The 13,902-nt window shown below is 34.4% G+C and overlaps 1 protein-coding gene across 1 annotated transcript; it reads left to right on the top strand.

Annotated features, from left to right (window-relative positions):
- The first annotated feature begins 1,275 nt into the window (after window positions 1-1,275).
- RAD54 (DNA repair/recombination protein) lies at window positions 1,276-11,286 on the top strand. The gene is made up of 21 exons (XM_078301762.1): window positions 1,276-1,580; window positions 2,646-3,032; window positions 3,445-3,531; window positions 3,629-3,869; window positions 4,479-4,604; window positions 4,912-4,968; window positions 5,281-5,367; window positions 5,503-5,598; window positions 5,720-5,770; window positions 6,060-6,134; window positions 6,222-6,308; window positions 6,450-6,541; window positions 6,937-7,069; window positions 7,155-7,274; window positions 7,358-7,471; window positions 7,864-7,947; window positions 8,051-8,125; window positions 8,607-8,665; window positions 9,639-9,807; window positions 10,065-10,163; window positions 10,926-11,286. The coding sequence occupies exons 1-21, from the start codon at window positions 1,381-1,383 to the stop codon at window positions 11,157-11,159; spliced, it is 2,673 nt and encodes an 890-aa protein (XP_078157888.1). The 5' UTR covers window positions 1,276-1,380; the 3' UTR covers window positions 11,160-11,286.
- The last annotated feature ends 2,616 nt before the right edge of the window (window positions 11,287-13,902 follow it).

Raw genomic sequence — 13,902 nt, 5'->3', positions numbered from 1 at the left:
CGTTTAAATAATAATGTTATGCAGCGCTCAAAGTTTTTGACTTTGACAAGTTAATCTTCAAATTTATAATTTTAATCATTATTCATTCCGATCAATAACAGGTATTTTTATTAGCAAGTGCATTCAAGGACGATTTTAGAATAATTTTCCGCAGGGAGACAAAAAGTTAGCGAACGGATGTAAATAGTTAATTGGATTCAAATTTATTAACTAAATTATAATTTATTTAATTTGAAAAAGATCAGGTAAATTAGGATTCTAACTCTAGTTATCAGATCTACTTATTTATACATATTTGAAGAAAAAAAGAGATTAACTTAATTTTTTTACGGTGTTCTCTGGACTAACGCTTGACAGACTTTTCAGAGGAGGAAAATAAAATTTCAGAAGAGGGGGGAGCAAAGTTGATCTCGACTAAAATTTTTAAATTCAGGGAAGGACTGCCCCCCTAGCCCGAGTGCGTATTCTGGGGTGATGTAGGGACCAGTATTACGTGTGCTTTGAGATTCGTGCAGAACGTATTTAAACGGTTGGGATTTTCGATAAAGTCACGCAAAGTTTGAGATATCTCAGAGGATACGAATTCCTAGCTCTTCCTGGATTCGCCTTGAAGTACATCACCACTTAATGTTCAATTTTAGAAATAAAATGACCATGACACCTTTAATTGTTCCTTCTCGTTTAAATTTTGTCAATTTTATAATACTTTACAAATTTTAATATCAATTTTAAAATAATGATATTTTTTATTTCATAATGTTTGCTAATTTTTCATGTATAAATAAAAATAATTTTATGAATTTTCATTACTTCTGAATCTATTTTTTTTAAATAAAATAAATTATTCAAAATAAAAAATAAAATAATTAAATCAGCAGATATTTAATGTATTATGAATTAGTTCAAATATTTGTACTTAAAAAAATACGAACCTTCTACAAATAAAAATAAATAAATTATAAATACTTTAATTATTATAATATTAATAAGATAAATTTATTTTTAAAATTAAATATATAATAGTAAACTAACTGCGAAAGGTGTTTAACAGTTTAACATTAATTATCAAAATTAAATGTTGAAAAACCAGCTTACTCCCATTATCGGGTAAATATATTAGCAGAGCTGATTTGGGTTCACGTAGCGCAAGATCGGTACACACAAAATATAAAAAATATCTAGCTGATGCGCTGCATGAAACAAATAAAAGCTCTGTCAATAGATATGAACCCAAATCGAAATGAAGAATTTTGCAAATTTCGTCTCACTTACCGCCAAAATTACAAAAATCCAGTGTCATTCACAAATCACAACTCGCAAGTACCAAAATTCACAGTTTCCCGCCTCCCCTCTCTCAACTGAGATCCTGAGATTCTCACAATGGCTTCCCGGATGGAGGAGGAACAAGAAGAAGAGGGAGAGATCGAGGTCTTCTCGGATTCGGATTCTGCTAAATCGGACGGCGGAGAGGAAGCAGACGAGGATTATCACGACGGTAGCGACGAAGAGGAAGGCGGAGGGGAGGATTATTTACCATCCGATCAGGAGCGGAAGTCTCAAAATGTTGCTGATTTGGTTAGGTAATGGAGAGTTTTTCCTTCATTTCAATGATTTCGAGCAAATTTATGCTGAACTGACAATGGACGCTTGCTATAATCAATCAATCAATGAATTCACTACCTCTTTTTTATTGTCTGGTGGTCAAATCAATCAACTTTTGCTGCCTCTTAGAAAGAGATTTACAAAATGCAGGACCTTAACGCCTAAACTAGAGTTACTAATGGTTTGACCGGGATTAGTTGAGCTTCATTACTGGGAAGCAGGGGCGGTCCGATGCCCGGTTGGAGCTGTCCGATCCGCATCATGATTTGTGAGAATAACTTTAAGATTCGTATGGATTAAATGCACATGAATCTTGATGAGAACCGGATGGCTTCGACCTGGCATCGAACCGAATTTGATCTGATGCCCATTGGACCGCTCCTACTCCCTCATTATTACAATTTTTATCAATTATGTCACAGTACCCTCATTATTGCTTCAATTTTATTATTAAGAACTATCTTCTTACCAGGAGGTTGTTTGATTTTATGAGTATATCTGACCAATATGATTAGTACAGTATAAGGTGTTAGAATGAGTAGAACTAGTGTTATCTACTCTCGCCATGGAAGTTTTTGAGCTATACCTTTAAATGTTGAATTGACTTTATATGACGAATTTCAACTGCCGATCTTGATCTGCTGTGCAAGTGATACATGTAATTTGTAAAATTTCAAGCTTGTTTTGTACAACAAGATTAAGAGAAGTGAAGTCTAGAAGTTCCTTTTGTGTGCCCATTTGTTCGACAATTTTCAATACGAAAGAACTAAAAGATTATGAATTTGCGACTTACATGTGGTACTCATGATAGAAATAACAATCAGTTGTTCAGATCCTTCATTTGAAGCTCACTGGACTGTATAAAGGTTTAACTCAGAGTATTTTTGACAACTTAGGAACACCCTAGCTCTGCTTGTGTTAGTAGTAATTAGTGCTATCTTTTCTTTTTGTTATGTTTGATTGTAGTTTCGGGTATTCTTATAGTTGGTGTGCTTTCAGTTTGCATTATTTGGTCTTACAAAATGTTTACTTAAACTTGCCAGGGGAAATCTCGTTGTAAAACGGCAGCCATTGATCCCTAGAATTCTCTCAGTATCTGAAGCAGCCGCAATCGCCAGGAAACCCTTCAAACCACCGTGCGAAAAAGGTTACAGAGACCGTAATGAAGAGCTGGCACGGCGCCTTTTGGCTCGAAAGAGGTTCGTCCCGTGGGGTTCGGGGCAGCCATTGACCCCTATATGTAATTTACTACCTCAGTTGCCGGTATCTTCTACTAGAGAGGATAGTTTAGAAAAGAGCGAGGAGCTTCCTCCAGGTGTCGAGCCTTTGATCCTGTGGCATTCAGAGGAAAGTGATAAGGAGAACGACATTGATTCGACTATGATTGTTGTTGATCCATTGCTAGTTCGTTATCTACGACCTCATCAAAGGTATTTTCTTAGAAACCAGCCCCACAAAAAAGAAAAAGCAAATATGAGGCAAAACAAAGCAAAAGAAATATAAAGAAAATATTGTATGAAACATCCAGCCTATTGATTTTTAAGAACCACATTGAATATTCAGATTTTGTACCTTAGTAAAGTATAAGAAAAGTAGGAAAAGTTGTATCAAGTGGCTTGGTAACTAAGGGGTCATTAGGTGAAAATAAAGACATGGTATATCTTTGAAAAAGAAAGTTAAATGACTAACACCTTATTTCTGGTTTTCTCTTATTTAAGACATACAGTCAAAATATACGCCTTCTTGAAATTTCTGATTTATGCACCCGTTGTTCACTAATAATATCAATATAACTGAGATCTAGAGTTTGATTATAATTCCATCCACCTAATTAAATTGCAGAGAAGGAGTTCAGTTCATGTTCGACTGTGTTTCTGGGTTGTCGGGTGCCGAAGGTATTTCAGGGTGCATTCTTGCCGATGACATGGGGTAATAGCATTACTCTTTGTTATCTCTAATATCTTTCAAAATCATGTTCTGCATAATGTTGTATGCTAGCGATGACCGTTTTCTCTAAACCATGCAGTTTGGGAAAGACGTTACAATCAATTACACTGTTATACACTCTTCTTCGTCAGGGGTTTGATGGAAAACCGATTGTAAAGAGGGTGCTGATTGTGACTCCTACAAGCCTAGTTAGTAATTGGGAGTCCGAAATAAACAAGTGGCTCGGGGTAAGAGTTCTGCTGCTTGCTCTTTGCGAAAGTACTCGTGCAGATGTTCTTTCTGGAATTGATAGTTTTCTAAAACCATGTAGTCGTTTCCAGGTAAATTGTTTCAAGCCCTCGAGTATTTAACGATTATTGCTTCTTAAGATATTTGCTGGTTCAAGTGCTGCATTTTTGGCACTGTCTTGCTCAGTGGTGGAGTCACATTGGGGCAGGGGTAGGCAATTGCCTACCCTGGATTTTGAAAATCTAAGTCCCTGGTATTGAAAATTAAGCTTAGATCCATATTTATGCGGGCTTTTGGCTACCCCAGAATTCAATTTTTGCTTACCTTTGGAGTTCAATTTTGCGCTGCCAGCCTTCTTTTTTACCACACTGGATTTTTTCCTACCTCTGGACCAATTCCTGGCTATGCCCCTGGTCTTGCTTGTGTCAATGCCAATTGTTGGGTACATTTCCATTTGTTTTTTTTTCTTTTTCTTTTTGTCATTTTTTTTTTAATCTTGGCTTAATAGGTAACTAGTTTTAATTATGAAAAAAGAATGGTTCAACTGAACTTTTGTTGCCAATATAATATTGGCATTTTGTAATTCTTGTCCTGCACTGATTTTATTCATCACTCAGTAGTCAGTACATCTATTATGTCATCACCCAAAATGTTTGATTTCAGTGGATCTAATATATACTATCATGATGATTTTGTTCCAGGTGTTGATAATTTCCTATGAGACATTTAGGATGCATTCTGCGAAATTTGAGAGACCCGATAGCTGTGACCTCCTGATATGTGACGAGGCCCATAGGCTGAAGAACGACCAAACACTTACAAATAAGGTCAATCTTATAAACTCAAATCAAATGCTTTCTAGATCTCTGTGGCTCACACACAAGGAAAGCTTTTCAACTTTGCATGAGAATATCTGGTCAATACAAGGTTCTAAATAGTGTATAGTGTTTTAGTGTGGTATACAGGGTGATCAGCCATGATACTGGTATGTTTTGTAAAATCAATTTTTCCTCTTAAGCCCATATTTACTAACATAACTAAATGTAATAACATAACAAAACAAAACATCAATTTTATCATGTTTCAAGTTCCAACGAGAATACTCCTGCTTATGTTGTCATTGTTCTTTTCTAGGCATTGGCAGCTCTTCCTTGTAAAAGGCGTATTCTTTTGTCTGGAACTCCAATGCAGGTTGTCTCTTAATAAAGCTTCAATTTCTATTTTTAACCTTGCCCCTCGAATAACAAATTCACTTCCCCTGAGATATCTCAAACTTTGAGTTGATAAGTGGAAAATCCAGACCGTTGAAATCACTTCTGCACGAATCTCAAAGCACAATAATACTGCCCCCCCCTGCATTCCGAATAAGCAACAAAAATTTTTTGGCTCGGCTTTAGATAAACTGAAAGTTGAGGTATCTTAGAGGACACGGACTCTCGAATATCCTGGTCTGGAAAGTTAAACACGTGTCTCGTTACTAACGCTTTATGTTTATCCCCACAGAATGATCTTGAGGAGTTCTATTCCATGGTAAATTTCACTAATCCTGGAATTTTAGGGGATGCCTCCTACTTCCGTCGGTACTTTGAAGTAAGTTTATTCTATTGCCCATATCTCAAATTATTTGGCTTGTTTTTCCAAATATATACGATCCTTTAAATTTCCCATTTTTATAATGAGTTTGTTGTATTATTGAGCAAAATTCATTGCTTTATTTGAGTGAAGGCACCAATAATTAGTGGAAGAGAGCCAACGGCCACCTCAGAAGAAAAGAAATTAGGTGCTGAGAGATCTTCAGAGCTTAGTTCCAAAGTAAATCAGGTACTTCATTTATGCAGCTAATAATACAAAAATATCAAATTTTTCATCATGTTTTTAATTCTCAAATTATAATTCAATTATATCTTGACATTTTGTTTATGGTTAACTTTGGAAATTTTAGTTCATATTGAGGCGAACAAATACACTACTGTCAAACCATCTACCACCAAAGGTTGGTGCTTTTTCTCTTTTTCATTTTCTTGACAGAAAACAAGTTTGTTCCTATGTTAAATAAACACAAGCTCATTTTTATTTATTTTCTTCTGAACAAGTGTGTTTTTGTTCTCTCTTTTTATTTTCTACCAATTATTATTATTTACTTTTCTTTTATTTTCGATCCATCTCTCTCTCTTTTTTTTTTTTTTGAGGGGGGGGGGGGGGGGGGAGTTTGGATGGATTTAATGGAATAAGAATTTCTACTGATATTTACTGACATAGTTAACTTGCTGTTTCCAATATAGATAATTGAAGTGGTGTGTTGCAAGCTGACTCCTTTACAGATCACATTGTATAAACACTTCATACAGTCTAAGAATGTGAGTCTGATCTTGCCTGGTTAGTACAGAATTGTTTCATTATATTTGCTTATCAAACTACTATTTGAACAAATTCTTGTTTTCTAGGTGAGACGCCTCATATCGGAAGATGCAAAACGGTCCGCTATTTTAGCCTATATAACTAATCTGAAAAAGCTTTGCAACCATCCAAAGGTATCTGTACAGTTTAGCTCTAAGCATGTATCTCAACTTTGGCATTGAATTTGATTCATTTGGCTCTTGTAATGTTGCCTTATTTGAGGTCTTATCCTGATAGAACAAATAGTTAGTTTACTAATGATTCTTTTGTTGCAGCTTATTTACGACACAATGAAAAGTAGCAGTTCAGGGACTTCGGGTTTCGACAATTGCCTCCAATTTTTCCCTCCAGAGCTATTTTCCGGAAGGTATCTATTTAATATGACCATGATGCCAGTTTTGGTGCTACAACTTCAGATTTTTATTTTTAAGATTCAAATGGCCAATGGAAGCTGTTCAATGTGGTCTTCACACTCGAAACTCTTATAGTGGGCCAATGATTATTTCTTTTAATTTTTTTAAACCATCAAATTTTTTTTTTTTGGATTGGGAGAAAGCGGTGCTACTGAATGGTTTAAAATTTTCAAGATCAGTGTTTTTTTGTCATATCCATAAAAATAGTGAAAGAAATCTAAAATGTATGTTGTAAATTGATTAGCATTGTAGCCTTCACCTAACAACACTATATATACATATATTCTATTTCACTATCATACAATAGTTTAAAGTGATTAATGGTCTCTGCTTCTACTTCACTTGCAAGATCTGGAGCATGGACTGGTGGGGGAGGGATGTGGGTAGAGCTATCTGGCAAAATGCACGTCTTAGCTCGGTTATTGGGCCACCTTCGTCAGAGGACAGATGACCGTATTGTCCTTGTATCAAATTACACTCAGGTGATTATACTTTCCTCTATGTTGTTCTTCAATTCTCCCTATCATTTTTTCCTCAAAGCGCAGTTGTTAATTTGATGTTAATCAGACGCTGGATCTATTTGCACAACTATGCCGGGAGAGGCGATACCCGTTTGTAAGGCTAGACGGAACCACTTCCATTAGCAAAAGACAAAAGCTTGTCAATCAATTCAATGATCCATCTAAGGTGTACAAAAGTTAAATAAAAGGCACTGTTTCTAATTCTTATAGTTTTTCATGATTACTTAAATTGTTCTTTCCTGGTGGTAGGATGAGTTTGCATTTTTACTTAGCAGCAAAGCTGGCGGTTGTGGACTCAATTTAATAGGAGGCAATCGCTTGGTTCTCTTTGATCCTGACTGGAACCCAGCAAATGATAAACAGGTAAGTAGGTGGTAACAAAATCCAACTAGGATATTCTTTTGCAAAGAGTTTGCTAACAAGCCTGTACTTTTCAACACCTGTGACCAAAATGCCCTCCTTTTGTTATTCCCAAAACCAATACCTGTGCAGAAATTCAGAACAATCTTATTCGTAACTATCTGGTGCACCTAGAGTTAAATCAGCAAATGAATATGTAACCTTTTCAATTATAATTGGTACATAGCTATTTAATCTTCTTAAAATTGCCTTTTTTGACATTTTAGTATTGGAAGTTTGTAATAATATGTCAGTTGAGCCATAAGCTTTCTCTATTATATAGTATTTTACACATTTTGCAAAATATCCTTATTTTGGACCCTTAATTTTGTTGTGTTTGCTGTTGCTGTGAGAAGGCAGCTGCAAGAGTGTGGAGAGATGGTCAGAAAAAGAGAGTTTATATCTACCGGTTCTTGAGCACAGGAACTATTGAGGAGAAGGTATTATACTCTAGTAATCAATCATTTCACGGAACTTGATAATTTAGTATATAACTTGATATCAGGTGTCTCCTTTTTCTAAATGATAAAAATTATGTGCCAGGTGTATCAGCGTCAAATGTCAAAAGAAGGGCTTCAGAAAGTAATTCAGCAGGGAAATGTTGACAGCGAGGAGAAGGTATGTATTTCATGGGCATTTTTTTAAGAGGAGGGTTCAAATGCCTCCATCATGCCTCCATCTCTCTCCATTATTTTCAAAGTTCAAACAGTCGATCCGAACCGCTCAACCTAACCTCCATACTAAAATATGTTTGGAGACCAAATTTTATATTTTTAGGAATTTTTTTACTATTTTTTTAGATGGGTACAAAAATACTGTTTTTAGATGGTTCAGATTTACTGATTTTGTACCTATCTAAAAAAATAGTAAAAAAATTCCTAAAAATATAAAATTTGGTCTCCAAACATATTTTAGTATGGAGGTTAGGTTGAGCGGTTCGGATCGACTGTTTGAACTTTGAAAATGATGGAGAGAGATGGAGGCATGATGGAGGCACAAAAACATGGAGGCATTTGAACCCTCCTCTTTTTTTAATTTGTTTCTTTTTATTCTTAGCACTCCTTAATTTCTCACTGGAATAAACTTTTCTTCTTTGCAGGGAAATTCTCTTTCCAGAGAGGACCTACGGGATCTTTTCACATTTCGTGATGATATCAGGTACTATTAACGTATACTATTTTTTTTTTATTATTATTAACTTGGTTACATTTGAATTGAAGCAAAATAGACAAGCTAGATGAACATATGATACTTTTTTTGCATGTCACATGTTTGAATCTAGCACCCCAACATTCTTTGCAATTTTTGGTAACCACTAGGATAATATGTTGTATAAAATTATTTTAAATCTTTACTGTCTCCATCTCCAGACACATAACTTTTGTCAAACCCGAATTGAATAATAAGCAAGCCAAACAAATTAAAGTTTTGGCTTTCGAGCTTAAATTAGTTATACAGGAAATAATCTGGTGAGTCTATATTTACAAATCAAGGGCAACATGATCATTTTTTTATAACTTGGGTGTTATCTGCAATTAATGCTATAGGTGTTTTATTGAACATTGAACAGATGTTATATGAAACTACACTCACATTGTCTTTGTTCTTATTTTTTTTTCTTTTTCTTGGCTTAATTTCATGTGTACTCGTTTAAAATCTTAACATATAATGTTGACCCTGCAACACTTGAAGTATCATGTTACTATGCATATCTGCCAAAAAACACAGATGACACTCCTTGGACTCTTTTAGCAATACTTGATTGATTAATTGCAAGGATAAATCAACTTGTGTAATTTTGCTCTGGGTATGAATCAGTGTTAAAGTTATTTGATATTTATTAGATTCAGAGTTTTTTGGTGAGTAACAGTAAGGTTAATGATGGTACTTTGATTGTTTTATGACACATTTTGTAGGGGCGTCTATCATATCTTACGTTTTTCAGGGATATATATGATATTATTAGTATTTTAGTTGGTAAACATGAAATTCTGGACATTTTTTTTCAGGAATATGCCTTACGGTTGGGGGGGGGGGGGGGTATATATTTTGCACAAATCCTCACTCCTAGCTCAGGCCTCTGCTTAAACATAGATTATTGGTTTTAAATTTGCTACTGAAACTCACGCAGATCTGAAATACATGAAAACATGAAGTGCCCAAGATGTCGGGATGATAACAATACAACAGAAGGTGATAACAGTGCAAGTGATATTATCACGGGGTCTGGGGATGGCGACATTGGTGGTTTTGCTGAAATTTCTGGATGCTGGCATGAACAAAAAAGATACGAGAAACAGGTTAAAATTGTCTTAGTGACCTACAATGTCTTCAATAAGCAAATTGTATTGTAATAATATAATTAATTGAATGGTGGTTGTTTGCAAAGATATCAATAGCTTGTCAGATCTTACTTATGTGACTATCTCATGTCTGTCTTATGTCATTTGGTCGTAAAAAGAAAAGTGCAAATAAAGTAAACATTGAATGAAGTAAACTTCTAGAAGCCATGATTGTTTTCTTTTTGCTTTTGTCTCATGGTACTTAGTTATTTCAGATTGGGACACCTCTGGAGGAAGACTTAATGAGTTGGGGCCATCACTCGAATCCATCAACTGTGCCTGATAGTATCCTTCAATCCTCTGCTGGTGATGAGGTAAGAAATCATAACAAACTTCTTTTTCAATTTGTCTAGAAAGTGGCTGGACGGACAGGCCACGTGTAAACTGTGTTAGGTTTGTTACGACGAGGAAGAAGAGGAGAGAGACAGACTAGAGTAAACTGAAATTTCTAAATTTTTCTCTCATCAAGAGTCTAAATTACATAGTAAGTAAGATACAGTCTATTGAGCCCAAATAGCAATTTGGATCATAACAGGAGACTTCGCAGAAGGTTACTAGCTTTTATCTATATCCAATTTTGGTCACTCAGCTTCAATTCATCCCTCCACAGTTGCTGAATTTCATTTTTTTTCCAAATTGAGTTTTTGCATCCATTTTAAATTCAAATAAAAGGGAAACTATATGCAATTTGTTAAACTATGAACCTATTGAACTCAAATTACTTTCTAATGATAATTTTAGAGGAATTATCTTGTGTAATTAAACGGTTTTTAAAATTGTTAAAACTTTTGATAAATGTGAGATTCTCCACTTATGTGAACTTTATGACAGACTCAATATGAGTTAACAAACAATTGAAAATTTGATTTATAATTCTATATAATTTGTATTAGAGAAAAAGGAGTGTCCCAGCTTGGATAAAAAATTAAAAATCATTAGCTGTATGGTAAGAGATTTATAAATTTTAGTTGGTGGCCAGAATAGGGATATAGAGCAAAGTTGAATGATGTTAACCCAGGCATATAATCAGTATACTACCAATACAGTTTAAATGATATTTTGTTTATTTTTTACAGATCAGCTTTGTTTTCACCAATCAAGTAGATGGTAAGCTCGTACCAGTTGAATCTATACCAAAATGTTCAACAGAGAATCCATCCGCACAACTCAAAATGCAACACTCTAAATCATTAAGGACACCGCGAATTAGGCCTCCTTTCTTGAATAAACCCATTACATATTGTGAAAATCAATCTACACCCAAACGGAGGCATCTTTCTTCTGATATATCTGATGATGATTTTGTTTGATTCTTTTTCCTAATAAATCAGTTCAACTTGTGTTATAGTTTATGAGAAAAGGTTGTATAGAGAAATTATTCTAGTACATCAGTTTTGTAAATCCACAGTAATATCTATTTTATTCTCGTCGGATAAAGCTTGAAATAGGAAAAGCTATAATTGAAGTTTTGTGAGAAAATTTTGTCATAGAAAGTGGAAAAGTAATGTAGAACTGTCATTATACAGAAAATATTATACAGAGAGAATTGTCATTTTAGTGATCGGGTCAATGTTGTGCAAATACTATTAGTGCTATGGAAATGGTCCTGTAATTGTCTCTAGTACGAGAAACCAAAGGTGCTTTCTGAGACTGTTGTGCAAGTACTCTCCTTATAGCTGGCTTATTAGGTCATTAAAATTGACATTTTATCAACTTTGATAGTGATTGGTGGTAAATTGGTAATACAACTGATAACAACTCTAGCTTACAAGGCCCAGGGGCTATACGTACTAATTGTTTAAAATGAATTTAACACAGTTAAACGCTATCTTATCTCAATCATTACCATCTATGTGATCGCATATATCCCATTATCTGGAAAATGCTTGTATTAACGCATATACCACCACAATAAATATTTTTGATATCCTAAATGGTGGTTATTTGTAGAGATACAATTAGCTTAGGGAAGTAAATACATGATGTGTCATGACTTGGATTCCATGCCGTGTTGTATCGTGATGAAATTAGATTTTAACGTTTCGTGTGATGATCAAATTTGAAGGAATGGTCATGTTGTGACCAAGACATTTGTCACGTTTGATTCAATTTAACTATTTTTTTTTGTAATTAAGTTAGTTTATTTAAGATTCACTATTTGATTATGATCTAACGGTCTTGATTCATGTGACTTGCCATGCTGTGACCAAATTAGTTTGCGTGTCGTACCAATTTTTTTAAGAATTACCACATCACGTAAATGATCACAACACATGACACGTGAATCAAAACACAACCCTACTGTACTGTACCGTATCCGACTGCAACCTGAATTTTTTACGTCCCTAAATTAGTTTATAGAACACGATGAAGAATATCAGTCCTCTACCTGATATGATTTGCAAATCTGTTCGTATTGTATAATTAAGTCCTAGGTATGTACCAGTATGCATGGGCCATGAACGCAATTATTTCTGTCTTCGTGTCAATCTGATCATTGACAGTACACTACATAAGCAATCAGGAACAAATATTGGCTTCAAAATGACAACTCCAGCATTTCGGGCCCAATTTGCTGTAGCGCTGCTTCATTATCGACCTCTCATGTTATTTGACCACTACGTATTGTTGGCCTTGTTTGGTGCTTATCATTTCCCTGTCAGTTCCATGTATTTGACCACCACCTCATTTTACATTTGTTATCTATCTTGCTTCACTAAAATATGATATTGATATGGACGCCGGCCGACACTGAAAATGTTATTAATTCCCAGTTCTCTACTTTACTATTTATTCTTTTCGTTGGTTTATAATTATAATTAGAGTGAAGCTATGGTTACTTTACAATGCGCATATAATATGTGTTATGAATTCTTATTTTTGTTTTTAAAGTTTAAACAGTCAATTCAAACTGTTCAATATTATAATTTTATGAAAATATACTTAGAGACTAAATTTTACATTTTTTTCTACTATAGTATCTGATCTAACATTTATGGAACAATAGAAAGTAGTGTTTTTCTACCTATCTAAAAGATAATAAAAGAATAAACAAAAATGGTAAATTTTGTTCGGTAAGTATATTTTCACGTGAATACCATGTTGAATGATTTAATATTTTGTTTTGTAAGTACATTTTCATGTGGAGGCCGCGTTGAATAATTTGAGACAATTATTTAAATTTTGAAAACGAAAAAATAAATTCATAGCCAATATACACATTGCAATGTATGTACCATAGCCTCATTCTTAATATTTACAACACCCCGCCCCCCTGAAGGGAAAATTGTCAATGGTAAATAGATATTTAATTATTTATAATAAGAATAGTTTATATGTAAGACTCATATATCTATAAAGAAATTTAATATACAATTTCACAAAATGGAAGTTTGTTAAGATTAAGGAGACCAGATTCGGATAATTCTGGGGGAATCCTTGACCATAGCCATAGGGGTTAAGTTCCACTTGGATTGATGATATTTGTGACACGTGTACACTGGTTTTTAGGGATATCCATGTGAGTGACAATCGTACAATTGGGTTAAACGGTGTGTTGTTTGACCAATACGCGTTGTGTTTCTCTATCAACTTAATAGTCAAATCCAAATCCAGCCTAGCTCCCAATAATCGGAATTCGTACATATCGAATGGAACCGCTCTCGAAATCTGTGGTACATACATTGCAATGTGTATATTGGCTATGATGAAACAGAGACCGAATTGGTTAAATCAGACGGTTGAGATTTATTAACTCAAAAGATCTTTTTTTAGTTTTTTTTTTTTTTGAAAACTTGGTAGTAGCTACCAAAGTTCGTGAGAGGGAATCAAACTCTCGACCTTTGGGTATAACAACTCTAGGATATTTTCCTAGCCAATTGTGCTACCTCCCCTTTCTCGATTTTTTTTTAGTTAATGTAAAGGATACGCATTCCAATAATCAAATTTTAATTAACAACAATCCCAAGTTTAAGAGTCATTGAATAAAAAAAATGAGATTTTAGTTTAGAGCATTTTATCGAGAAGAATTGAGTTTTGTTCAAAGATTTCAGT

Source organism: Carex rostrata, chromosome 4, assembly GCF_964058835.1.
Source record: "Carex rostrata chromosome 4, lpCarRost1.2, whole genome shotgun sequence".
Classification (NCBI taxonomy): domain Eukaryota; kingdom Viridiplantae; phylum Streptophyta; class Magnoliopsida; order Poales; family Cyperaceae; genus Carex; species Carex rostrata.
The sequence above is the reverse complement of the archived record's forward strand: the minus strand, read 5'-3'. Positions and strand labels throughout refer to the sequence as shown.

Excerpts from the sequence above, each read along its gene's own strand:
- RAD54 (XM_078301762.1), top strand. The coding sequence starts at position 1,381 with ATGGCTTCCCGGATGGAGGAGGAACAAGAAGAAGAGGGAGAGATCGAG. Across the intron at positions 8,126-8,606 it reads ATGTTGACAGCGAGGAGAAG|GGAAATTCTCTTTCCAGAGA; the intron begins GTATGTATTTCA and ends TCTTCTTTGCAG. Across the intron at positions 9,808-10,064 it reads AAAAAAGATACGAGAAACAG|ATTGGGACACCTCTGGAGGA; the intron begins GTTAAAATTGTC and ends TAGTTATTTCAG.